Source organism: Miniopterus schreibersii (genome assembly GCF_964146895.1).
Source record: "Miniopterus schreibersii genome assembly, chromosome: 19".
In the NCBI taxonomy this organism is placed as follows: domain Eukaryota; kingdom Metazoa; phylum Chordata; class Mammalia; order Chiroptera; family Miniopteridae; genus Miniopterus; species Miniopterus schreibersii.
This window is the reverse complement of record NC_138119.1, coordinates 18321760-18349290: the sequence shown is the minus strand read 5'-3', so window position 1 is coordinate 18349290 and position 27531 is coordinate 18321760. Positions and strand designations below refer to the sequence as shown.

At 47.0% G+C, this 27531-nt stretch overlaps 1 protein-coding gene across 6 annotated transcripts in view; it reads left to right on the top strand.

The window, feature by feature from the left end:
• Window positions 1–27531, top strand: part of ASTN1 (astrotactin 1) — a gene marked incomplete at its 3' end in the record, with an annotated part of 238558 nt that overhangs the window by 158969 nt on the left and 52058 nt on the right. For 3 of the 6 annotated variants that reach the window (XM_081120777.1, XM_081120776.1, XM_081120781.1), the window contains exons 9-14: window positions 5138–5212; window positions 11812–11949; window positions 12412–12562; window positions 20703–20869; window positions 24345–24539; window positions 25930–26057. In XM_081120777.1, coding sequence (XP_080976903.1) covers window positions 5138–5212; window positions 11812–11949; window positions 12412–12562; window positions 20703–20869; window positions 24345–24539; window positions 25930–26057 — 854 coding nt within the window. The remainder of the gene's footprint in view (window positions 1–5137; window positions 5213–11811; window positions 11950–12411; window positions 12563–20702; window positions 20870–24344; window positions 24540–25929; window positions 26058–27531) is intronic. The other 3 variants (XM_081120780.1, XM_081120779.1, XM_081120778.1) reach the window with 2 other exon arrangements.

The following is a 27531-nucleotide window of genomic DNA, read 5'->3' as shown; positions in this document are numbered from 1 at the left end:
TAGAAAATGAATAATCAATTTTATCAGGATCTGAACTTTATTTATATACACTTTGCTCAAAACTGTGAACTTTGTGTGGCGTATGCTGTCCCTTGTGATTTCCATTCTACAAATAAAGAAATTGAGGCTCCAGGGTGCTCTTATTTGCTTGAGGTTGTAGTACCAGAAGGGAGATTTGTTTGTAGCTTCCACCTAGGGCTCCTTCCCTTACATCTCAGTGTCCGTAGACATCACAGGGGGAGTTGGGGATGGCAGCATTTCAGACAGGAACACTAACTGTTGATGCCTAATTACTGAAAGCAGGACCAGGCAGTGAGCACAGGGAAAGGTAGGTGGGTATGGTGGGGAATGCTTGTAATCCGATTGCCTCTGTTGTCTCTATCAGATAGAAAGCAGATCGGTGAGGATGGGGGAGGCAGTGTTGGAGGTTTGATGAGAAAGAAGACGATGTGAAAGAATAATACATAGGTGGCAGAGTATTAGGTAGTACTCAGAGCCTGCTCCAGGTTGATGGTGAGAGATTTAAAATGAGACCAATCATTGTGGTTGCCAACTGCATTCATTTGTGCAAATGTGGAAACGGGGCCTCAGGGTGGTTGTGTGTAACCAGTGTTGGAGTGTTCTGATAAGTTGATAAAGCAGCAGAGGGGAGAGAGAGTTGAGGTTATGTGAGTGTGATTATATTAGTGGACCACAGTTTAATCTGAGTAAGGAGGGGAGAGAGTACGTGAGGTGGGTGAGGGTCAGTGAGACAGCGGTTGGATGAATGGATTTAAGTCTCAGTAGGGTAGGAAGTTGCTTGGCATCAGGAGGAGTGAGCTGGGAAGCCCCATATTGGGATTCTTGAAATTGTGACCGAGGAGGGATTGTAGATATTGGAATCTAGGCTATGACCGTGGGAGTGAGCGGGGAGGATGGGATCATGGCATTGAGTGGTTTTAGAATTAAAAGGATCATCTTAGTGGCAACCGAAATCACCAAAAATTATGGAGCAGTGTCAGAGAGTATGCCAGGATTGGGACCCAGGTGCCACAGTTAGGTGGAAAGCTGGGACTAGCACTTAATAAAAACATCATTTAAAGGACCCTTGTCCATGGCAGATATGGTTGCTTCTTGCACTGGGAGAGCCATTGTGAAGGGATCTTCCAGATCATTGGTCTGGCTGGCCATGCAGGGTGTTACCACTCAGTTGGGTCTGGTTTACACAGTGGAAGGAATACCCAAGGAACCGGTCAAGTCAATGCCCAGCCCAACACCAAGACTGAAGGAAAAAACCCTGCAACAGCTGCTGTGTCTTAGGGAAGAGAAGAGTTGAGAGAAGCTGAGAGCTTAGGAATTGCCAGTGCTTAAGAACTCTGCATAAACTGGGGATTGTGGGAGGCGGAGAGAAAAGGAAAGGCAAAGGGAAGATCACTGATTGTCCTCAGCATACACAATCTGCATGTGAGTCCTGTGGCTGCTGTGTTTCCATGACAGTGATGCTCCTCTGGGGCATAGATTGTGTGTCTCCCTGAGGCGGGGGGCCCAGCTGTTTCCTATGCTGGCCCTCGATGCCCCTGCCATCTGTAGCTGCCCACAGAGGAGGACAGTCTTCAGGGTCTTGATTTGTCAGAAGGAAGACATGAACAAACAGACTTTCTTCTGAGTTTTGATTCTGCTAATTTCCCTAAACTAAGAATGTGTGACTGGCTTGCCCAGTGCGAGACAGAGAATGCTGGAGGCCACACGTCTAAGTGGAAGTTAAAGAGACTGAAGGTTCCATCCTGTCACAGGGTTCATTGGGCCTGACACTGTGCTTGAGCTCCAGCCAGCACACAAATATTTACAATCTTAGCTGAGGCCTGTTACTGCCATCTGCACCTCAGGGCAAGACCCCTCTTCCTCTAGAGAAATTGGGGTGTCTCCTTATTAGAGTATTTACATTTGACTCGGGCAACTAGTAAATTTACCTTAGTTAACAAATGCCTGTATGATGCTAAATGTCAGAAATTGTTCTGGGCACTTTATATTAACTAGTTTCTCTTCATAACCACCTGACTAGGTAGATACAAATATTACCATCAGTCTCATTTTATAGATGAGGAAATGGGGACACCATTGATTAAGGGACTTGCTCATGGTCAAAATGCAGTTGTTAGCTAAGCTAGAATTTGAAATAGGTATGCTGGTCCTGAATCCATGTCCTAACAATTGTGCCCTGCTGCCTCTTGATGTGACCAGGGTGGGGTCTACAGTGCGCACCCGTGTCCTTTGAATCTCAGTTCCCTTTCTTACCATTCAGGACCCTCCAGAGCAGGAAGTCTCTTTGACCTGACCTACCTAGAAACATGGTGACGTGGGCTTAGTGGTCCCGGGCTCATTTCAGTACCTATGTGGGGTTACTAATGTTATTCTATGCAATTAATTGTTCACATTGTAATCAACACCTGTCCTAAAATTTGGCTTCTCAAAATTTGGCATGGTTCAACCTCGGAACCATGCCAAGAATTAACTCTGGGTACACTTTGTACCAATTTTGAGTACTAGAGATGACTCAGAGGCACCATGTGTGTTATTTGAAATTATTAAACTAATAGTAAATAAAATGTAATTTTGCCCAAAAGAGAGAGAATGTTGCATGTCTCTCTTCTCTCTTGATTGCCCTTTCTAGGCGTCTAGGAGCATATGGGACAAATCATGATTTCTAGACTTTTTCTTAAGACATATTTTTTAGCTGCCCATAAACCACCACTTTTCAACAAAAAAGAATCAGATTTAAACCCCACTCGGTGGGGTCACCTTCAGTGAACTTAATAGAAAAAACATAAAAAAACACATGGAGGAGAGCTGTTCCTTTAATGCAGGGGTTATTCATAGTGCAGTGTTTGGGTACTTTTTGGAGCCAATTCTAGTTGCCTCAGAATATTTCTAAACTGGATTCCAGGAATAAAGTGCTTATAAATAGTAAGCATAAAAAATGAATTTGTCCGTCCCAGCTACTCCCTCATGCAGTCCCACTGGCCTCACTTTGTAGCTACCAAGTCCTTGGAGCAGTTAGCAGGTTGAGATAAGTTGGTGGTTCTCAACCTCATCAGACCCAACACCTATTTTATAACAAATGTTTTACAACCCCTTTTATAATCCTTAAATGAAATTCATGAATAATAAAATCTATGTACAAAAAATTTTCCAAAAATAAATATAATGCCTTAACAGTGATTTAAAAAGCAATAAGAAAGTAATTTATAATGATATAATAACTATTTCAATGTGTACATATTCTGGTAATATTAAAATAGGGGAAATATGGTTCAACAGGCATTTGCAGCCAATGTAGATTCACCAGAATGTAACGTATGTAAGACCAGTTTAGACTAATGCAGATTCTGTTTCGGTGATTCAAAGACCATGAGCAGCATTGCAGACAGTGACATGATTCTCGAAAATTACCAAAAAATGGTAAAATTTCTAAGAAACAATGTAAAATTTTCCCTCAATTTATATGGCAGTTATGCACCTAGAAAATTCATCATGTTAAAATTGTACAAGCTGATCTGTTCTGATTTGTAAGTGGAGCTAGCAGCTAGACTCAGATAATTATAAGCAGATTTTCACCTATGTAAATGTTCAACAAGACATTGAAAAGTTTGGAGGACGTGGGGAAATTTCTGGTTTGCAGAGCTGTCTGAACAGGGTTCTGTGCCAGCCTTCCTAGCCCTGCCTTCTAAATGCCAGTAGTGTCCTCACTCATTGTGCCACTCAATTGCCACAGATTTCCCTAAATGCCCTCTATTGGGAGATACCCCCCTGCACTGACAACCACTGGGTTAATGCCTAGTATTAGATTTAGCCCCAAATAATTATGTTGATGTGTTCTCCTGACTTTGTATAGTCCTTGAAAACTAAAGGCATGTTTACAGTAAACCCCTCAATAACTGGGTTATTGGGTTATATGTGGAGACTGCACGTTCCATGAGAGCAAGGGCTCAGTTCACCCAGTGTGCAAGATATCTGATACCCAACACAAGTCCGGGCTTTCCTAAGTCTTGCTCAAATGAGTAAAGAAGTTTTGGGTTGGACATCTGGGTTAATAAAAAGATATATACTATTTAAAAGAAATAATTTTGTTACTTTCAAGTATATGCAGGACCTACATGGCTCACTGGGAGACTTGTGGTTAGGGATTATTTTTATTTCATTTTATTTTTTGTTTTGTTATTCCTCACCTGAGGATATTTTTTCCGTTGATTTTCAGAGTGGAAGGGAGGGGGGAGAGAGAGAGAGAGAAACATCAGTGTGAGAGAGACACATCGATTGGTTGCCTCTTGCACACGCCCTGACTGGGAATCTAACCTGCAACCCAGGTACATGCCCTTGACCGTGAATCAACCCTTCAGTGTGTGGGCTGACACCCTAACCACTGAGAAACAATGGCCAGGGCAAGGATTATTTTTAAAATCCATTTCAATGGTTTCTGCTTGAATAATGAGTGACATTAAATTTTTTTAGAGCGTCTGGAACCAGAAGCCCCAGCACCTTCATGTCATTCTGAGCGGAGAAAGGGAATGTGTGGAGGACTCACATGAGCCTCGACCTTGGCTTAAGAGTTTCGCTTAATCTGAACAGTAATCTGTGAGGCAGCTGTTATTACCTCAGTTTTTACAAGTGATGAAACTAAACTCAACAAGACAAATAATCTGCCCAAAGCCAGACAGTTGTTTCAACAGCAGAACGAGGTTTGAACCTGAACTGTCTGATTCCAGAAGCCCCACCTTCCCCAGCCAATCATGCCTCCCCTCTCTCTCAAGGGGGCCTAAGCTACGTTTCTGTTCAAGCCACGTGTGCAGGGCCATGAATTATGGTGATGTGAGGTCCGCCTTAATATAGTTTTACTCTGTATGTCGCTCCAATTATCATGTCTATTAAATTTCTCTTTTCTCTGGGTTCAGTGATTTTTACATTGATCCTGATCTTGGTTGGGTTCCAGCATTCAAGCTCTTACGTAAACTGGCATTAGTGAGATTCTTGAGGACAGAGACTAGGTCCTCCTCGTTGTCTTTGGGTCCCCAGGGTCTAACCAGGTGCCTGCACAAAGTGGATGGATATTCAGGGAGCGTGTGTTGAGTCGACTTTAATTGAATGATGTTTCTCCTTTTAGGCCTTGGCCTTACACAATATTTCAGCGAGGCTTTGACCTGGTTTTGGGAGAACAGCCTTCTGATAAAATATTCAGGTGAGTGGTTGTCTAGGGACTTGCTTATGTATGTCTTCAAGCCCCCTGTCCCATTTCTACTGAGCTTGCTTTCCTAGCTGTAAAGTATAAAATGGCTAATACCTTGAATTGTCTTCCTGCCCTCCTAGTAGCAAAAGCGCTTATCCCCCAAACACGCCCCGTGGCAGCATGGAGGCCTTTGCAGTCACACGGATTCTGTGTGGGTCCTGGACTCCTCCCTTGCCTGCTCTCTGAACCGCAGTAATTCACTTCACCTCTTGGAGCCTCCAGTTTCCACATTTGTTAAATGGGGCTGCATTACATGCCTGGCTCTGTTGTTATGAGGAACATATGAGGTTATGCAGGGAGAGCCCCTGGCACAGAAACTGGCACAGAGCACGCAGTCACTGTCCCCTTCCGCCTCTCCATCTAATTCACACCTTCCTCATAAAGTCTTAAGTTGTTCAAATGAATCCTTCCAGCCCTGCCTCCCCCTTTTCTCAGCTCTACTTCCTTATTATTTTCTCTTACCTACCACCCTCCTGATCAAATTGGATGTTTCTATTCCCTCCCAGATTTCTGCCTACATACCTGGGAATAGCACATATTAGAAAAGCCAACAAGCAGAGGAAGAATTTGCGTTCCGGCCGTGCACTATTGGATTTTCATAAAGTTTAATTCACACCAAGATTTAGCAGGAACACTTTATTTCCAAACTCAGATCTTATCATCCATTTATTTTGTCAATCTCTCCTTCACTTAACACGCATTTGCTGAGCACCCACTACGTCCCAGAGACTGTGCTTGGCCTGGCACTGTGGGTATGAATACATCACCCTCCGTGAGGGCGCCCTCTGGTGGAGAAAGTAAATAGTTCTGCAGGAGTGTCTGATGTTCTTGCAAGAGTGTCTGATGTCAAAGGACACCTAAGCTACCACATGACATTAGGGAGGAATGGCGAGCAATGCTTCCTTTCACTGCTCTCAGCGCACTGAGCCTCACTCACTCACTGCTGCCTTTGCCGCACCTCCCCCAGGCCCGCCTGTCAGCCAGCCCTGGCCTAGGTGTTAATGTTGCTCCTGGAGCTGGCTCCTCTGCCCCAGCTTCTCCTCCCTGTGGCTGGGGATGGACTAGGCTTGGCCACGGAGGTGTTCTCCTAAGGCGTGCTCTCAGCAAGAGTGTAGATTCACAGAATCACCACCTCCTGGGGCTTTGCATCCGAGCTTTCCTCTCCTGATTGTCTCTCCTGGGGCAGGCTGACTCACGTTCATGGCATTGGCTTCAGCCTTCTTCTGAGGATTTGTCCTACAGGAGAAGCCAGCAATATTCCTTAGACTATGACTTGGACATTTAAACTTTCCAACAATGATTTATCATTTGGCTGACCCCCCTCTTTTTTTTTTTTTACTGCTGATCTTCCAGGATCTTCCAAGGGTGATAAAGACAAGGCAGGTGAGAGCCTGTCTGGTAGAGTTGGGCTGATTAACATGGATAGGATCCTGCTCCCCTAAAAGTCAGAAACTAACATTTTGAAAATCAAGGTTGTTAATGAAATTGCTGTTAGAGCAGAACTTGCACCATCCCCACAAGCACCATTTATTCTCTTCGAGTTCGTTAGCTGCCAACTGGATGTGACACCCGAGCACTGCAGACGGGATCGGCTGTGTGGCTTGACCCATGCAGTCAGCTCTCTGGGGAACCAGTGTGTTCATCAATAAGTGATTAATCATTGTGGTCGCTAGCAAGACAGTAACGAACCTCTCAGGTGAAATCAATGGGTCATGATTTCCTGATTTCAGGTATTAAGAACTTGAACCAAAACCACTCTGAGATCTGAGTAAACCAACTGCCAGTGGCCACTGGAAAATCCTGTGACCTGCTCAGTCAGCGACTGTCGTTTCTTAAAGGAACACATGACCACTCACTTGCTGCTCTGTTCTCCAGTGATTTAGCGTTCTGATGCAGTCCACGCCACTGCACATTTCCCTGGACTGGGGAAGAAAATTTAAATTTTGACATTCAAATCCTTCCACAATTGAATGCCAATCTGCAACGCCCTTTTAATCGGCTGCTTTTCTCTTATAGAACCTTCCATTCTTATAGTCGGATCTATCTTCTAACTGGCGCACTGCTTCCAGAGCTTGAATATTTTTCACTCTATATTTACCCCTACTCTTCCATCCAGCAAGAATGCAGAGCCTCTTCCTTAGATAAACACTGCCCATTTCCATGGCCTAGACCAAGTCTCTGCTCAACTCAACAGCTGTTGAGCACTTGCTATTTATTACAAGGTACCGTTTTAGATGCTGTAGATGTGACCAAGCAAATATGGCCAAGATAGTCCCTGACTTCAAGCAATTTACGGTCTCATCCAACAGTCATTCTCCAACCTTTGCCCTCCATGAGAATCCGCACTGTGCTTTAAAATGACCAGTGCTCTTACCAGCACAAACCAATTCATTCAGAAGTTCTGGGAGGTGGGACCAGGGCATGAGTATGTGTTTTTAAAGCACTGTGGTAATTCTGATCTGTACTAAATACTGCTCTAAAGCTTCTCCAGTCCACTGCACCTATCCACAATGACTTTTCCCCCTCCAAATTTCTGTAACATACTGGCTGTAATATTTTTTGTCATTCATTTTATTCCATATTTATTTTAATTTGCCTATTTGTTTCTACAATGAAATGGTTGTCTCATTGAGGGAAGGGGGCAGTATTGTATGTGGCTTTAAATATTTAATATCTCACATGAAATTTCAAATACAGTAGGTCTCCAACAAATATCTTAGATGATCATTTCGGGTATTTTCTGAGGACTTGAAGCCAGATTAGGAAAAGACCTGATACTCAACCTAACCTTGGTAATCTGCAATCCTAAAGAACCTGGGAAGGTCCAAGCTAGACTCAGAGGGTCCAAGGAGAAAGACTGAGTCTTCTCACCAAGCCCAGTCTAGTGCCAAAGATGTTCTTTCCATGGTGGCTCAGATCACTTCATCCTATTGGACCCTCTGGTGGCAGGAATTACTTCAGACCAGATTTATCTTTCAGAAACCTTCCTCCCAAGTGTGTACCTATATCCCAGTGAATAATACCCCCTCCTGGAATGGCCTGCTCTAGGGAGGGGTAGAGATGCTCAGCCATGAGCTATCTGTCCATTTTCCCACATTCCATCTCATGCCCAGCCACAGTAGAGCATGGGCCTGTTCTGTCCACTGCTCTCTGGCGAACATTTGCCTCTGAACAGAAGTTCCAAGCTCTAGCTTAACAAGGCCGTGTACAGGACTCAGCCTGCAGCTGGGCCACCAACTGTGATGGTCATCACCAGCTGTCACTAGAGAAGGCCCAACCTGGGAAAGCATTCCAGATGCTCAGCCTCCCTTTGGTGGCTTTCTGAAGTCGTCTCTGCCAAATTTGCATGAATGAGGGATAGATGAGATTTCAAGGCACAGCTTTTCTCTGACAATGTGGGCTATATTTGGTTTTTGGAATTAGTAGATTTTGCAGATAAAAGAAAACTTTAGAATTTCGTAGGCATGAGCCAGCATGGGCTGGAAAGCTGCTGAGAGCCACACTTGAGAATCAGACCAACCCCATCTTCCACACTTACGGAGAGGTGACCTTGGGGAGACCACTGAACACCGTACAATATTAGCAGACAGATGTGTAAAATGGGGCCAAATGACCAACATTGGAGGACTATTGTGAGGATAAATGAGGCAGCTGTACAGAATCCCTGCCCCTTCGGGAGTCCTCAGTAGAGGTTCGTCTCACCCCACATCTGTCTTGGCTTGCCCTACAGAGTTTCACCTTGACCCTTCCAGAAATGGAAGATGGCACTGTCTCTTGGTACAGTGTCCTGTCTCACAAGCTGCTGTGCACTTTGGGAGTTCCTCCCAGTGTCCAACCCAGATGCACCCCGACCATTAAGTGCATTCCAAACCAGAGGTTAACCCATATCCTGCCCTAAAGGAAGGACAGTGTTTCCCACTGCTTCTACCTTTACATTTGAAATTTGAGACTCTCTCTCGCAGTAGCCTGTGCAAACTAAAGAACAGTCTACTTATTGATCAGTCAATAAGTATTTATAGAGTGACCTCCTTGTGCAGGAAATTGTGTCAGGCAGTGGGGATACAAAGATGGCCAAACACTGTCCCCTGCCATCCAAGGGAGTACATTCTTCTCAGTGGCAGTGGACCCATGAGAAGGCAGCACAATTCATCATCTCAGGAGCATGCTCACTGAAGATAATCCCTTGTTCAGCCTGAGGTTGATCATGAATGTCCTGGGAGGGCTTCCTGGAAGGGGCGGGACCTTAACTGAGTCTTAAAATGAGTGGGACTCCAGCAAAGAAGAAAGGGGAGAAATTCAGGAAGAAGAAATACTAGGAGCAAAGACAAAGAGGTAAGAAATGAGGGTGTCTTTAGGAACTAGAGTCAGGTTGCTCTGTAGGAGCACAGAGTGTGACGTCTCTGGAGATGTGAAACTTGTTCTGTGGGCCCAGGGTGCCAGTCACAGTTTCACTTGGGGAAAGACGTTTGCTTTTCCTTCAAACTATTACTGTGTGCAGAGGAGGAAGGGAGAACTGAGACCGATAGACATGGATCTCTCTCTCTTCCAAAAGAAAAATCCACCGTCATGAAGTGCTGGAACTGCCAACCATTACCTAAAATCTGTCACATAAATGATGAGCTACAGGGCACAGATTTGTTGCTGTGCATCAGTGCAAAACTTCTAATTTTAAAACCAAAATAGAAAACAAAAACTCTGTGTCCCGATAAACTCTAACACCCCCCCCACCCCCCCACCCCGGCACCATTCAAATGTGTACACTCTCTCTCTGAAACAATGCACGCTACGTAACATCAGCGGGGCCTATTATGATGTTGCTCTCAAGAATGTTCGTTACAAAATGCACAGAAAATGCAAAAACTTGCATGTTGTTGCCTCCAGCCCACGTTTATCCTTAAGTCCCAGATTCCAGGCACCTTGGGACAATCACTTGCCCTGAATATGGGCTCCTTAATCTTGCCGGTGATGTGTGTGTGTGTGTGTGTGTGTGTGCGTGCGTGTGTGTAAAGGGGCTGTCATGCCTTCAATGTTACCAGCTGCTTTCAGAAGGGAGAAGTGGGGAGTCTCCTCCCCTGTCCCCCTAGCTGCAGGCCTCCCTCGCCTGATGCAGGCCCTTCCCTGCACAGACCTAGCTGAGCTCTTGACTCATGTCCCTGTGGATAGGGAGGGTTGAGTGCCTCCTTCAGATCAAGAAGCCCCTCTGACATTTCTGTGCTGTTTAATGCAGGTGTTTGCCTAGCAGGTCACAGTATAGGGGACCAAGAGTAAGGGTGGGAATTGGGAGAAAAGCTCCTGAATCCTGGCCACCTCCCACTCACTCAGTGGTTTTGCCTCTCCCCGGGGTACCTGTTTCCTCTCCTCATAGTCGCTCTTGTGCCTGGTTCTGTCACTCGGGAACTGGGTGAAGTCGCACAGCTGCTTGTAACTCCTGAGACTCGGTTAGGGGGTACTCTCTATGGCCGGCATTCTAGGGAGGACTACACGTCTCATAAAACACCTTACATCACCCATCTGGTTTCCTAGCTTCTCAGGCAGCCCTGGGAGAGGAGAGGCGAGCGGGTGGGTTGGGGGAGAGGAAGGAGCGGGATTCTGGGGTCCTCTGTGGCCAGCGCGCTGACCAAGCTTGCACTGCGTCCTGTTTACTCGTATGCACCCTTCATTGTTCCTCCCTCCACTTTCAGTTGGAAGGCGACACCAGACTGCCACCGCCTTGTGATGTCCCACCCACACTGACTTTTATCCCATAGACTATTTTTGACTGTGAACACAGAGCATTTGAATGCCTTTGAAATAAAATAAATGAATAAATAAACAAAATCACTCATGGTCTCTTTAAGCTCTCCCTTGAAATGCTGATTGATTCTTTTATTTCTTTTAGCCCTTGTGATGAGAATTTTTTAAAAAAATAGCCAACTCTCCCCTGTCTCCCCTGCACTGAGGCCATTAGCTGAGGGTGTGGGGAGGAGTGAGGACACCCTCACTCCTCCCCACACCCTTCGTCTCCTTTGGGCCTGTCTCCTTCGTCTCCCTTCTCTCCTCCCTGGCTCCTGGCTTCAGAATTTCTGTTCTATCACATAGAAGCCAGAGAAGGTGAACTGTCCCCCTTCCTTTTCCTGGGTAGGGTTCCACCAGGTGCAGAGAGACCCCGTCGCTACCCCTGTGCGTGCACAAACCAAGGGATGGAGGTGGCGGGAGGTCGGCCTGTCTGTTCAATTAAAATGCTTCCAATTATATCTGACTTGAGGGTAAGGGAAGCCCAGCTTCAGATCTGAAGGAAACTGGAACTCGCTTTTGTATGACTTGATAAAAAAACACTTCCAACAGCTGGTGAGTGGGTACCACGATCAGTTCGCCAGCTGTCCAGACATGTGAGCAGGAATAGGCTGTGTGGCTCCCTGAGACTCAGTCATCGCATCCACAAAGTGGCGCTCGGCTCTCCTTTCTGTGGGGACGCGGAGGCTGAGAGGGGAGCAGCTGGCGATGGATGCCAGGTCCTCCCGTGGGGTGGTGGCTGCCCTGTCCTAACCACCTGGCGTTGGATGTCCCTGCAGATTCACCTACACCCTTGGCGAGGGCATGTGGCTGCCCCTCAGCAAGAGCTTCGTGATCCCACCAGCTGAACTGGCCATCAACCCCTCAGCGAAGTGTAAGACGGACATGACAGTGATGGAGGACGCCGTGGAGGTCAGGTGAGTCCCGCCTCCTGGCGCCGAGGCCCGCACATGGCTTGAGAGGCGCAGGGAGAAGCTCCCTGCGGGCCGAGGCACTGGGAAGAGGAATCCTGACAGGCTGGAGGGAGCGCGCGGCGGGCTGCCTTCAGATTCCCTGTGGGGGGCGCCTCTCCTCGCCTGGGTCAGCGTTGACACCCCCGGCCCAGGCAAGGGGACAGTATGCCCCACGGGCCCGAGGACTGACGGGCAGACAGATGTTCACCTCCCCGCCCAGGCTGAGACCTCCCCTGGCCAGGCGGCTCCCAAGCACATAGAATGTCTGTAACTCGTCGGTGCAGGGGTCGGAGCGTGGTCGATCTTGAATTTTTGCAAGAGGGAGTGAGACATGACCTGGTTCACCAGGGAGGAACGAGGGACCTAATGCTCCTCCCTGCACCTGGAGGCCTTGACCCCTCCCCTGTCCCTGTGTCCTTTCCGCAGGGAGGAGCTGATGACCTCGTCGTCCTTTGACAGCCTGGAGGTTCTCCTGGACTCCTTCGGGCCTGTGCGGGACTGCAGCCGGGGCAACGGGGGCTGCAGCAAGAACTTCCGCTGCGTCTCGGATCGCAAGCTGGACTCCAGCGGCTGCGTGGTAGGTGTGCGGGTCTGCCGGGCTTGCAGCGGGGGCAGGGGATGGGATGAGACCCAATGCAGATGTATAGATAAGACTATACCGTGCGTATAAGAGAGGGCCAAGAATGGTCCTCCCTCGCTGTAGCCGCCATCTCGTCTAAATTATGAATTGTCTCTCGATAGAGACGTCAAACACCAGTTAGTAAGTCAAGAAGTATTTGTGGGCCACCTGCTAGGGGACCTGTAGCCATCCAAGGGAAATTGCGTGAATTATATACCGTGATTCTCTCTTTCCAGTCTTGCAGTCTAGTTGGTGAGGGATACCCCCAGCAATTTGAGAACTAATTAACTGCTTAATAATAGGATGCTGATTCTAATAGGAAATAGACTGTATTTACTCTAATAGGAAATTTTAGGGGTGGGGGGGAGAAACACCTAGAGTCAAATTACATTGATTGTCTAGAGTCAAATTACACTGATTGTAATAGGAAATTTTAGGAGAAACCTACCTAGGTAAAGTACGCCAAGAATGGCAGAGAAAAAATTAAAATGTGTGCATTTGAACTCCTACCTCACCAAAGGTGGTTTCTACCTACTTCTCATCAGTGTAGACTTTGGCTCTGCGTAAAATGTGTGATGCTATGAACTAGGACGACTCTTTGGGCTAGAGTGGACTGAGGCATCTCCCGTGCCATGGGTGTGAAGACCGATTGAACCCCGCAGGTAAATTGAGGCAGGAGCAGGTGGAGCCATTAGCTGCTGGTGCCTTTATATTGTCATTTTCATGCCCATTGACACCACTGTCTGTTTCCAGCTCTTTCTTCTTCTAAGGGCAGAATGATGCAGTCCTCACAGAGAGGAGAGGGCATGGGGCGGAGAGGGGCGCAGGAAAGCCAGGCATGGAGTTGGCATGAGGAGAGGAATGTGATCCATTGGGACACGTAGCTCCGCGGTGTTTCCAGAGCAGGGCCAGGAGCTCCAGCTCTGGGGAGGTGGTGCCTCCCCTTGCTTCCAAGTCTTACAGTTGTGCTCTTGTCAGGGGCCCGAGCAGGAGCAAGCTGTGAGGATGCCGGGCCGATTTCAGTGTTCACCCGCTCGTCTTCCCCATCTCTGAGCACCTGCTCTGTTCAAAGAGCCATTCTCCACCAAGGATGGATGTGTACCTGGAATCCTGGCAGGGCTCCCTCGGCCCTGAAGCCTCGCAGACTTTCACAGATTAGCAGCAGTTGAAAGGAGCCTGATTCATCTGAGGGGGGAGAGAGAATGAAGAGAAGGAAAGGGAAAGAAAGCAAGCTAAGGGGTGGGTATGCAGAGAACCTGGCAGATCCATCAAAGGGAGGGGAAAGTTCAGAGAGTGGACTGTCAGGAGAAATACAAAGAAAAATGCTCTTTGGGCAAGTCTTCCAAAGGCAGCCAGGAGGTCAGTTCATGCTCCCTCCCTGTGGCTAGTCCACTTTCAGATGTCTCAGGCAATGAGCTTCCCAACCGGGTCCCTCAGGAGACAATTTCAGTGTCTAATGGAGTCCCAGCTGAGACACTTTCATTTATTTTTTCCACTGTTCAGCTTGCATGTCTCACCCAGATTTCAACCTATCATTTTACATTATTCTCTTGGGTCGTTCTAAGTACTAAAACACTGTGCACATGTGTGAACATCCTTCGCACCCCCACCCCCAGGCCGGCCCCGTCTGAGTGTGAGCAGGCTCACGCACTCACACACATGCACACTGATAGACTCTCCATCTCTTCCCACTGCTCTGCCCCTTCCCTGAGACCCTGAGGGTTTGCCTGTCAAAAGCCTTCTGTTGGTGATCCTAGCCCCTTTTACTTGGCATAGAGCTGTGCTGATGTATTCTTGTACTTTTAGCACTGTGATCTGTGAGACAGAGCCAGCAGGAATAGTTCTGATGAATATGCATTTGCAATAACAATTGGAGCCACTGCAGAAAGTCACCCAATTATGCCAGGGCTTGGGATTAGCATAATACTTTGAAGTCGCTGGTCCACGTGGCTCTTGGAGGGAGGTGGGGCCAGGCTGACTGGCAGGCCGTTCAATTGAGTGTTTTCCATGGGTTCTGAAGCACATGATCCCTGATGCAGGGGGACTGATGAGTTGAGAGCGGATGTGCCACATCAAGACTCTTGTGACACTGCTGAGAAGTAGATTAGGGACTTGACTTTGAGCTGACCTGAGCCCCGGGGTATCAGCACCGTCCCCAAGCCCTGGTGCTTAGCAGAGCGGTCCCGTGTCCTCTAGAGGTGGACCAGGGACAAAGCTATCAGCTGTGCCAACTGCCTTTCTCCTCTCAGAGAAACCCTGACAGTTCTGTGGGTGCTGAACTGAAAGACTGCTCAGGAAAGGCATATTTCTATGAAAAGAGAGAGAGAGATGAAGAACTCAGAACACACCGGCCCTTCAGGAACCTGGGAAAGGGCCAGAGCTGTGGGAGGAGACAGCATGTGCCTCTTACTCTGTCGAAGGCAAGGCAGACAGGTGGGGCTGGTCCACCTCGGCTGCCAACCTTGACTCTTTCTAGGAAGGCAGAACACGTTTCTCAGTTCTGCATGGACTCCCCCAGGGTTAATTGCTATCCGGTTAATTGCCCTATTGTTTATATGGTCTCTGAGGACAGGAAACAAATACCCATGAAAGGCACAGACCTGTACAAGCCACAATCGCTCTGTTCCAAACCAGAACACTCTCTAAAAGCAGAGCTTGCTGACCATTTGGGAGAGTTCCCAGAGCAGAGTTCAGCTACCCACTGCTGATAACTGGGTCCTGCATCTGCCATTGTCCTTCCTGTGCCAAGAGGAGAGCAGTAGTCCCTACCCAGAAGGCATAAGAGTGTCCATTCTCCATCTGTGGGGGACCCACAGCGTCCTGCAAAGTTACTGTGTTAGTGTCCTGTTGATGCTGCAACAAATTACCGCAGGTTTAGAGGTGTAAAGCAACACTCACCTCTATCTTCCAGCTCTGCAGGTGAGAATCCAACATGGGTCTCACTGGGCTAGAATTGAGGTGTCAGCGGGGGCACATACCTTTGGGGAGGCTCTAGGGGACAGTCCATTGCCTTGCCTTTTCTAGCTGCTAGAGGCCGCCCACCTTTTTTTGGCTTACAGACCCCTTCTGCCATCCTGAAAGCAGCTCTGTTGCATTTTTTTTCTGGCCACTCTTCTGCAGTCCTCTCTTCTGTGTCCCCTTTCCACTTGTAAAGACTCTTATGATTACATCAGGCTCACCTTCATAATCCAGGATAATCTCCTATCTCAAGAGCCTTGACTTGATCTCTAAAGCCCCTTTTGTAAAATATAAGGGGACATGTTCACAGGCCCGGGGATTATGTTGTGGACATCCTTGGGGGGGGGCCCATCAGTGGGAGATGGCACAATGGACAGGGGCTTGGAGCGGACTCGGTAGGCAGGACTGTAGTCCGGCCACTCCGGGTTTTAACCAGAGCATCCTTACTCCTGTCAAGCCTACCTTGAGGATTAGTATAAAACTTTGTGTGAAAGTTGAGAGCCCTGGCCAGGTAGCTCCGTTGGTTAGAGCATCATCTTGACACACCGAGGCCGTGGGTTCAGTCTCTGGTCAGAGCACATATAAAAATCTACCACTGAATGCATAAAAAGTGGAACAACAAATCGATCTCTCTCTTCCTCTCTCTCTCAAATCAGTAAAGTAAAAGAAAAGAGAGTTTGGAAATGATTTCCAATGCTAGTACAGCGGCAAGCCCACGCTGTACTGCGGCTTCCGCATCTCACGCGTCCTGAAAGCGGCCCCCCATGGCCTCTGCTGTGTGACACATCTGCCTGTGCTCAGGTGACTGGCTGGCCCTGGAAGGCGAGCGGTGGGCCGTCCAGCGTTCTCGTGTTGAACACATGACCTTCCCGGCCAGATCATTTCGCTCTAACGAGCTTTGAATTACCCAGTGACCCTGCCGCCCTTCTGTCCACATGCTGTCCACATGCTGTCCGCAGTGGTTTCCCGCCGAATGTGTCATTTCACCTCTCCCGGAGCGCAGATGTGCAGAGACCATTACAGATGACCCTCTCTCTCCCTCTCTGTAGGACAGTAAGCGGGAGAGTGTTTCAGTGATACACTCAGAGGCTTTCAGTGATATGGGAGCGGGAAGCTGAAACATCCATTTAATGCCATCCAACTTTTCCCCTGCCTGCCTTAGGCTTCCCTGTCAGAGCTCAGGAAAAACTCGGAAGATCACTGTCAGTGAAAGGAATAAAAGGGCCAAGTAGGAAAAGAGAACCTATTTTGAGTAGGAATTACAGTTGCATGTTTTCTGAGTCCCCCAGGTAAGACCAGATACGCTCAGGTACAGGGAGGGGTCCTCTCTCCCCCAGGGCCCCAGACGCGCTCCTGTGGCCGTCACTCTTGCTCTGTGTCCACAGAGCATCCAGCTCATAACCTGCGCTCAGGTGCATGTGTCTCAGGCTCGGTGATATTTGACCAGACTCCTAAGTGATTAATCAACCCAAAACCATTGGTAGAAAAAGAAGGGAAAGGTGGGGAAGAAAACGAGTTGAATGGAGAAAATCATTTTAAGCTCATTAGCAAATTACGCCTCAGATCAGTAATAAGTGAGAAAGCCATGAGCATCTCATGAAAGATGATTAACCTTGTATATTTTAGGGGTCACCGAAATTGAAGCTCATTTATTAAGCCTTCTTGATGGGGGAGGGTTGTTGCCATAAGAGAGAGAATGTTCTTGTTGAGCCTGTGGTTTATAAAGGCTCCGGGACTGCTTAATGTAGCCTATGCAGTGAGAGGTTAGGATGTGACCTTGGGGCTCCATCCTGAGCATACGGTTCTCTTTCAAGGAACCAGGGGAGGGAGTCTCCCCACGCCAGGGGAGGAGAGTGGCCAGCGCTAGCAAACAGAAAATGCAGGCTCCCCGAGGGGGCAGGATTTCCCTCCTGACAGCTGGGCTCTGGCTACAGCCACTTCTAGAAAGAGGGTGTGGTCCGGAGCCTGCCACTGCTTTGTGTTTAGATAGAGCTTTTGAGGAGCCCACAGAGGGAATACAACAGAACAAGGCGTGTTTAGGCAAAAACATGCTCACACCGTGGGGAACCTGAGTGGGCAGACTCCGTGCAGAGGAGGCCTGTGGTTCAACAAGGGTTAAGAGGAAACTCTGGTTTGGGTTTTGGCTTTTTTTTTTTTTTTCCTGGAAATCTTTCAAAAATGTTTATTTTGAACTATAGCCCAAGTAGGTTACAGTGAAGTAAAGATAATTACATCATTTTCAGTGATTGAGGATCGTAGCTTGTCTTCAAGGTCATGGCTCTGGACAGTTTGCAGTGTTTTGTTCTATAAATATGTGCACCCTCAGTGTGTGTGTGTGTGTGTGTGTGTGTGTGTGTATGAGTGTGTGTGAGAAAGAGGAGAGAGAGAGAATATGAAGATTAGACTGAAGCTACGAATCCATCAGTGATTTCAGAATGTACTCCAGGAGTTGCTTAAAACAATCAGACAGACAAACAACACATTGACAGGATCGCTTTGTTGACACATTGACTGTATTTCTTCAGGGATTCCAGGGAACCCAGGTTTTCTCACACTTGAGAAGCAACGAGGCAGAGTGGAAGGGACACACATGAGTTTTGGTGTCAGACAGATCTGGGTCGGAACTCTGATTCCCACCTCTGTGACCTTAACCAAGTGATTATTTAATTTTTCTGAGTTTGATTTTGCCTTTCTGTAAAATCTTAGGGAAAAAAGTCCACCTCTGTTGTCCAATTGAGGATAATATATGTAGATCATCCTGCTTGTGGAATTGTTTAGTTCCTTAGAGCTGTTATTATTTTTAGCTTTGCTTATAGGAAAAGAGTAATCCAAGGCAGCTAACTCTTTGTCTTCTCTTCAAATCTAAGAAAGTGTAAATACCGGGTGGTCTAACTTAATACACCAATGCCATCTAGACACCAGGGCCACACAAGGTGTGGATGTGCCCAACTTTGGAATTCTGGGACCAAGCCCGCTCGAGTTTTATTTGATGAAGTCTTTGTCTGAAACCATGCTTGACTGGGCATCCTGGAAAAAGCAGGTAGTTGAAGAGATGGGAGCTGGGTGGTGACTGAGAGAGCTAGCTGGTCCAAGGATTGAAATCCCATGAGATGGATAACAGGACTGGCTCTGTTGCTACTCTGATGATGCTTCTCAAGTTTTATAGAAGGAAAAAAAAAAAAAACAACCAAAAACCTCATGGCAACCAGTGCAGCCCATTTAATTCCAATCAAACTTCTGTGTTTCAAGACCCACATCCATGTTTGGGCTGCCTCACAGTGGTGAAGCCAGCTCCCTTCTGGTAGCACATCTGGCCTAACAGCTGGATGGCCAAGGAAGCGGATGGGCAGGGGGCTAACAAAACGTGGGGTGCAATCCTCGGCTGCCTCATTTGCTTGTTTACTATCATCTGGAACATCTGGGTTTGCCCAACACAAGGCAGCCCTTGGAAACTTCTTTAAACGCTGTCACTTCCCAGCACTCCAGCTGGTTTTGGAGGGAGAGAAGGGATGGTCAGGGCTGGGAGCCTGACAGGCCCGCAGGGGTGCCATTTGTTTGGGAAATTGCGGAATTGGTGTCAGCAAACAGTGCACATCCTGCTGTGATCTTCGATGGGAAACAGGAAGGAGGCAAGGTGGGTTTTAGAGGCTCATCTGCTGCAGCTCCCACTACTATGCCAAGGTGGTTGGCATCCGAGAGGAAGAGGCAGCCAGGTGACAGGACAGGAGGGGAGATGTTAACACTTCTCCGAGTTTTGAAAGTTGATTTTGATTTGTTTTTGGTTTTAGAGCTGACAGTATACAGCACAGCCATTAAAAGCAGGTCAGATCTAGACAGACCTCAGCTCTGCCTCATACTCGCTGCCTGACCCTGGGCAAGTGATCTGCCTCCTTCCAGCATGTTGGAGGGAATCAGCTGTAATGCACACGTGCGGGATCTGCTGCACGCACAGAAGCAGGACAGCAAAGGGTAGTCATTGACTTATAGATGTAGTCCGGTGCAGTGAGATGTCCCTACAGTAACTGGCTATGTTAGTGGTTTCCACTTCTGTGAAATGAGGGTAATGCAAGATGCTATGAGAGGAAGTACCTAAAGCTCATAGCATAGCGCTGGGTCCTAGTAAGAGGTAAAGGGTGATTGTTGTGAGGCCGATCGGGATATGAGGCAGTGATGGAGCGGCCAGGTCGTGGACTCCACGCGGTCTTGCCATGACCGGCAGTGGGACTTTAGGGAAGTTAAGCTCTCTGCTGTGTTTCAAGTATAACATGGGGCTGGTTACGCTGCTGACCCCAAGGGATGTTTGATGAGTAAGATGGGTGCCCTGTGAGCCTCCTGCTGCTCAGCATGTCATCCAGATTCTGGCTGACATGTCTCCCTGAATCATCTCCTTTGCTATCATTTTGGGGGGGTTATTGAGGGCATGGCAGTGCAGAAAAGCTAACTATCTCACATTGAGTGTGCCCAGGGCACTGGGGTACAGTCCAATCCCAAGTGAAACACCTGTGTGCGCTCAGGTCTGTGTCTTCCGCAGGGCTTCCTGGAGGCGGGCAGGTCATGAGTATGGCCACTCCCTCTAGGAAAGCAGGCAGACCTCCCTCCAAGGTCATGGAGGAAGTCCAGTTTCTCCTTCTGGCTGGATTCCCTGCTTCTGTCCATTCCCTCCAACACTTATGTCTGGTACCAATGTTGACAAAGTGCTTTGGACACTTAAAGAAAGTCCTATTAATACTAAATTGAAACGGCCACACTCCCTCTCCCTCTCCCTCTCCCTCACCCAAGGAGCCTCTGCTGATACATTTCAATTCTGCCCCATCACTTCCAGCTTCTGCCAGCCCGAGGCCTGGTAGGAGGCCAGCACACCTCGCTCTGTCTTGTTATAATGCTCCCTTCCAGCCTGTTTGGGGGAATTGGCTTTAATGCAAATGTGTGTGGTCTGTGCCCAGAGAGAAGGAGCAAGATGTCAGAAAGGTCACTTGCTTTTAAAGAAAGTCCAGCGTAGTGAGAAATTTCTGCATCATTTGACAATGTGAATGGTTTCAAGGCCGAGTGTTAAAATAGGGGTCAGTAGCTACCCTCCGGTTTCCACAGACCCCTGCCCCCTGACTCACCCACCTGTATGGATGTTTTCTGATTGTGCCAGTGCCCGTCTGGACTCAGCCCCATGAAGGACAGCTCAGGCTGCTATGACCGCCACATAGGGGTGGACTGCTCCGACGGCTTCAACGGCGGCTGCGAGCAGCTGTGCCTCCAGCAGGTGGCGCCCTTCCCGGACGACCCCGCTTTGTACAACATCCTCATGTTCTGCGGGTGAGTTGAGCTGCCCATGATGCCATCTGGTTTGCGGGGATGGGGGGCTTTAGTGCTAAACCCAGTAAAGAATGTCTACATAAACTGGTGACCCTAGGCCATCCCGCAGGCTGAGAAAAGAGCCTATAGGACTGGAAGGGGAGCCCTTTTAAAGCCAGAGTTGGGAGGACCCTGAGGGAAAGTCAGGTCCCACCCATGTAGGCTAGGAAAATGTTTATAGTCACTGCCTGATGACACCAGAATTTTCCAGCTGTATTTTGTGATAACTTTTCCATGGTCCAAAAGCTTGGGAAAGATTGTGTGAAATTAATCAACTATCAAAGAAGAGGAGGGGGAAGACTTTGGAGGAGTGAAGCATAATTAAATTCTGCCCCCAAAGTCCCAGCATTTCATGAACCCACCCTCCGTCAGACACAGTAACTCCTCAGTATAAAGAGCCTTTGACTGTGGATCAGCTCATTTCATTTGGGAGAACAGGGCAAGCAGTGCCACCCATTTCACAGATGTGAAAACTAAGGCACAGTGAGGTTAAGTGACTCCTGCAGGACTGGGAGTTGGTAAATGGGAAGATTAGGATTAGAATTCAGGCTCTCCTGGTTTTAAAAAATTTCTGTAGCTCCTTCAAAATTGTAATTTACACCACTGACTCGAACTATATTTAAAGACATTTTCATGTTATATAAATTTGGCCCATTTAAAAAAAATTCTCACCCAAGGATATCTTTATTATTGATTTTAGAGAGAGGGGAAGGGAGGGAGAGAGAAACATGGATGTGAGAGGGAGAGACATTGATCAGTTGCCTCCCATGTGCACCCCGACCAGGGATGGAACCCATAACCTAGGTATGTGCCGTGACCCAGAATCAAACCCTCAAACTTTTTGGTGTACAGGACAATGCTCTAACCAACTGAACCACCCAGCCAGGGCTTGGCCTAATCTTCTACACCCCTAGTTTGCTTGTCTATCCTTCCCTCCCTCCCTCCCTTCCCCCCTTTCTCTCTCACCCTCTCTCACCCTTGTCCTGCCTATCAAGGAGAGTGCTTCCTTTATGCCACCAACGGTGCTGGCCCCTGGGCTACGGAGATGAATGGCATGTAGTTCTTGCCCTCAAGGATCTCACAATCTAATAGGCTTACAATGAAAATCAATGTTTATAATAATAAAGCTGTGCTTGATTGTTGCTAAAAGCCAGTTCCCACTGAATAATCATGAAAAGATTATTTGGTGGAATAGTAATGTTATTTTATTGTATTTCATTTTATTTTATTTCTTTGCAACCCAGCAATTTTCACAGTTTCTTATACAATCCCATTCCATAAATGGAAACTTGATCTAAATGTTCATGTCTCTATAATGTTTTCATTATGGTTGACCCACCTCAGTTATTTGAGGTAATTCAGCCCAAGTTGCATAGCTTTATTTATTTAATAAACATACGTTTGAGCACCTAGCTTGTGCAGAGAACCAAGTTAGGTGTTAGATACAGAAGAGACAGCAGGATACGGAGATCTGGTCTCTGCCCTCAAGGGAGTTTCTAGTGGGATAAAAGGCCATGAACATGGAGGAAAATGAGAGATACGGGGCCTTGTGGAAGGAGAAGCTGTCCAGATGCTCCCAGTGGACCGAGAGGCTCTAACAGCTTCAAAATTCTTTCCAGAAACACTATGGTATGGCTCAAGGATGGAGTCACGACACTATCTTGTCCCAGACCTAGGCTGGTGCCACAGAGTCCTTTGTGGGTCTGTAGTCACATCTTTTGTCTATACTAATGCAGTGGATCCCTGACTGGGCTGCTTTCCTGTTTCAATCAGGATTCAGTACACATGTGTATGTAGCACTCCCAAGCCACTGTATAGACAGAGCCTCACAAAGAAGTCCTTGATGTGAGATTCTCCCTAAGACCAAGTCACAAGCACTTACAACTGAAGAGCCTGCTCACACTTGTTCACACAAATATGTAAATGGGGAGAGCAAGTAGTTCAAGTGCGTTAACATGGACGATTTTGTGCCCCTGCTAGTAGTAATGACAGAAACATTTGACAAGTGCCTGCCATAAACCAGCACAATGAAAGTTCTTTAGTTTCATTGTCTCACTTAATCTTCTCAACAACCCAGAGAAGCAGCTGCTGCTTTTTCCCCTTTTGCAGATTTGGAAACAAGCTCAGAGAGTTTAATCATTTGACCCAAGGTCACCCATTAAGGGCAGTGTCTTTGCTGTTACAATATTGCTTCTCACCACTTAAAACTACTATTATTTGTTCCTATTTATAGAACAGAGTCTTTTATTACAATAGTTACTATAGGTAGTAATAAAAGATGTATTTTAAGGCCATGAACGTCCACAAATTCAAAATCTTGTCTATTTCTAAGGCGACACCCAAATTAAAGCAATATGCTTTTTAAATGACAGCTCTATCAAAATAATTCTTACTTGAGCTAACAAATTATAGTCTTCTCAATATAACTACAAATAAGGTCCAGTTAATGACTTATGGGTCATTGACCTGTATTTGCCAGCATCAGTATTGCCCTTCCATTAGAGCCACTGTACACGCTTAATGGAGAGGACGTCAAGGGGGTGCCACACTTCATGACCCAGCTTCTATTTAGTTTAATTGGAGGGGGAGTTAACATGGGTAGACCTTGTGTTTGGATACATTTAAACAGAACACAGCCGGAAGATGATCCATCTTCCTAATTTCTTAGTTGACTTGTCACAGGACCAGATTTAGAAGGTCATTAATTTCTTAAATACAGTGTCTTTTTTTTTCTTTTCCTGCCTACTCACTCTCCAAACGAAGGCAGGGTCTTGGCCATGTAAATGGTTCCAGAGAAAGACTCTAAAATATCTTGGATTTAAATGTGTTAACTCAGTGCCCCAGCCAGTTTTGCTCAGTGGTTAGAGCGTTGGCCTGCGGCCTGAAGGGTCCCAGGTTTGATTCTGGCCAAGGGCACGTTCCTCGGCTGCAGGCTGATCCCGGGCCCTGGTTGGGGTGGTGCGGGAGGCAACCAATCCATGTGTCTCTCTCACATCGATGTTTCTCTTTCTCTCCCCCCCCACTCCCGTCCACTCTCTCTGAAAAGCAATGGAAAAAATATCCTTACATGAGGATTTAAAAAAAAAAATTTTACAAAGCAGTGTGTTAACTCATTTACAAGCTTATCTGCAGTGATGCCTACCCTGACCTGTTTGGGAAATCAGATTCTTAGAGGGGGACAGGATGCACTCCAAAGCTCTGAAAGCCTTTATCTCCAAAGGAAAGGTGACAGGTTAGATGTGATCCCATTGAGGAAGGGGATTTGGTTTACAGGCTTAAGAAGCTGTGTTGCAAAGGGGACAGAAATCAAGTTGGGGTATTTATCATCTCTAAGCCATTCAGCATGCTCCCAAGGGCATTTCCCCCTAATCTACTGGGTTGAGTTGACTGCGTAGTTGATTGATGGAATAACTTCTCGAGTTTTCCACTGTGTCAGGTGCATTGAGGATTACAAGCTGGGTGTGGATGGACGATCTTGCCAACTCATTGCAGAGACCTGCCCAGAGGGAGGTGACTGTGGGGAAAGCAGGGAGCTTCCCATGAACCAGACCCTCTTTGGGGAGATGTTCTTTGGCTACAACAACCATTCCAAGGAAGTGGCTTCTGGACAAGTGCTGAAAGGAACATTCAGGTGAACCTCGTGCTGGTCTTATTTCCTATAGAGCTTTGGTCAGCATCAAGTGTTACATCTTGGAGCAAGATAAATGTGACCCTAAAAGGATAGGTTATATTCTCTCCCAAAGTCCTCTCCAAGTCTCCATTCCTCCTTCCAGAATTCGAGAACCATGCTTCCTGTGGGTGAACAGTAAAGTATGAAATAAATTTTTACCTTACCCAGGCAGGGACTGGAAGATTTTCCATGGAAGCCACCAAAAAATGACCAGGTTCTGTTTTCCTTCTGAGTAGAAGGATGAGTGTGTGAGCCAATCTAGAATAGCAGTCCTCGGGTATGGTCCAAGCACCCCTGAGCATCCCTGAGGTCCTTCCAGGGGAATAGTCAGAGTCCCGCCTTTTCCAAATACGGAGAGGCTGGGTCTTCTTCAGATACCTGAACCCAAACAATTTATTGCAGTGAGTTGAATGCAGAGGTGAGAATTCAGCTGTCTTCTAAGTCAGACAGTTTAAAAATTTTCAAAAAAAATAAAATAATGCTACTCTTCTAGCATTAATAAATGCTACATCATTTTTATAACATATGTTAATATTTGATGACTTTATAATTGTTTTTTTAATAAATAAATATTTTTAAAATTCTTCCATTTAGAATAGGGTAAATGGTGATCGAGGTAACTCACATAAACAGGAGCTACTTGGAGCCTTCAGTTATTTTTAAGAGTGTAAAGGGGTCCTGAGAACAGAATGTTTCAAACCATCGACTTAGACTATTTCTAGGAGATTCTCCATTTGAACCGTGTCTCTGTTCGGTCTTAGGCTATCTGAATACATCGTCCTCAGGACTCATGCTTCCCAGGAGGCGGTAATGAGGGCGATGAAAGTGTTGTAATACGGACGAGCGGTTGACAGCAACCTGAACCTAAACGCATATGAGCAAACCGATAGTAAATTTCCAAGCCAGTTCTTGGAGTCAGTTGCTCTGTTTGTTACAGACAGCAGACTTGACTAACATTTCCCCTTTTAGTCTGGGACTTTTTGTCACCTGCAAGCAGTGAGGTGTCATGCCCAGTCTCGTGGGAGCTGGAGTCTTCTCCATAGTCTAGAAAGGAGACCATGTTCCCCCAGGTATTATGCAGAGGGGACCGGGAAATAGGGACAGGGCTGGGAGGAAAGAATAGTCTCTATCTTCTGAGCAAATCTTTCATCTGGTTTATTATCTCCCCCAGCCCTCACCCTGCCTCTCACACTGATGTCCCACCCCAGACACACTCATTAAGTGGGGGTCAGAGTGAGGGGAATTGTTGGTCCAGGAAGAATGTTTTCATTGTGAGCTGAGATACAGATTGCCCACCAAGCTGTGGGATTCACCTGCACACTCAGAAATGAAGGTCTGCCTCTGTTTCCAGGCAAAACAACTTTGCTCGAGGCTTAGACCAGCAGCTGCCAGATGGCCTTGTGGTGGCCACTGTCCCCCTGGAAAATCAGTGCCTGGAGGAAATCTCAGAGCCCACCCCTGACCCCGACTTTCTGACTGGTAAGTGTGCCTCCTGCCCTTACTTAACCTGCAGAAACCAGACAGCTCCCCACAGTCTCATAAAACAAAGACTCTTGACCTCACTTATTTTGGTTTCGAAGCCAATGATTTCCTTAATACATAGTAAAAGCTCAGTCCTAAAACTAAACACTGGTAGGACTATTTGTCAGTAAAATTGCCAGTATTATTATATAATCATCTGTAAAATACTCCTAATAATACCTTTCCTTGCTAGTCGCATTGGGATGTCTTGAAAACAAACGGGATGATAGGTGAGTTCAGAGTTCTCAGTGGATTAGAGGAAGTGACAGGTCATATGGAGCAGGGTGAGGGTGGCCTAGCAACCCTGGGTTTGAAGCCTGACTCTGCTACTTTCTAGCTGTGTGACATTAGACAGTGCAGTCTCTCGGGGGCTCATGGCCCTGTCATAAGACAGAGGTCACAACACCTGCCCCAGTGCTGCTTTGAGCCCAGTGGCACCTTCCCCTGGCTCATTATGAAAGTAAGGGGTGGGCTGATGGGAAGAGGTAAGAACCTCAGGGGTAGCTTCTCCTTTCTGTGCCTCTGAAGACCCCCAGTTAGAACCTTCTGGACCAAAGAAGACACTTCAAAGTGTTCCATGGGTGCAAGCTCAATTCCAGTCCTGGCTTTGTTCCTTTCTCCATTACTCTCTCCCTTCCTCATTCTGTGTCTTCCTGACTTTATATCTTTCTCCCCTTTTCCTTCCTTTTCTGAAGGATGAATTGTGCTGAGGGTAAGCCTCTTCCAGATATCAAGTTATGTTCAAAATTTTAGTTTAGAACTGGAAGAAAGGAGAAATAGGTCTGTCTGGGGTAGTGTAGCATAGTGATTAATAGCATAGACTCTGGAGCCTGACAGCTGGGCTCAACTCTTCACTTGCTGTGTGATCTTGGACAGGTAACTTGCCTTCTCTGTGCCTCAGTTTTTTTAACTGTAAAAATGAATATTATACTGTCTTTCTTATAGGATTGATATGAGGCATAAATAAATATTTGTAATGTTTATAGAACAGTTGTTGATGCGCAGTGAGATATATGTTTGTTAAATAAATAAATATACCAAGTGAGAAAGGAAATGTGCACATTCAAACTACCAAATAGTGTTTTCCCTGTAGGGGGAGGGGAGAGAGCAAGAGAGAAAACAATCAATGTTGGGATCTACACCTTTGGAAACAAGGGGAAGATCCAAATTCGGTCGTCAGCCAGAACAGAAACTTTTCTCCCCATGCCCTCGGACCTCATCTGATTTGGCACGTCGGAGGCAGAGCACAGACGGACCGCTGCGCGGCCTGCTGCTTTCGCCGCCAGCCTTTGTTCTTAACCCGTTTTCAGTAAGAAGTGGTGCCATTTACGACAAGAACTTTTTTTTTGATGTATAAAGGAATCCGTCTTATTTATTTAAAGCCCAGAAAAGCTAGAAGAGTCCAATAAAGAGGTGGTTGATTAGATTTCTT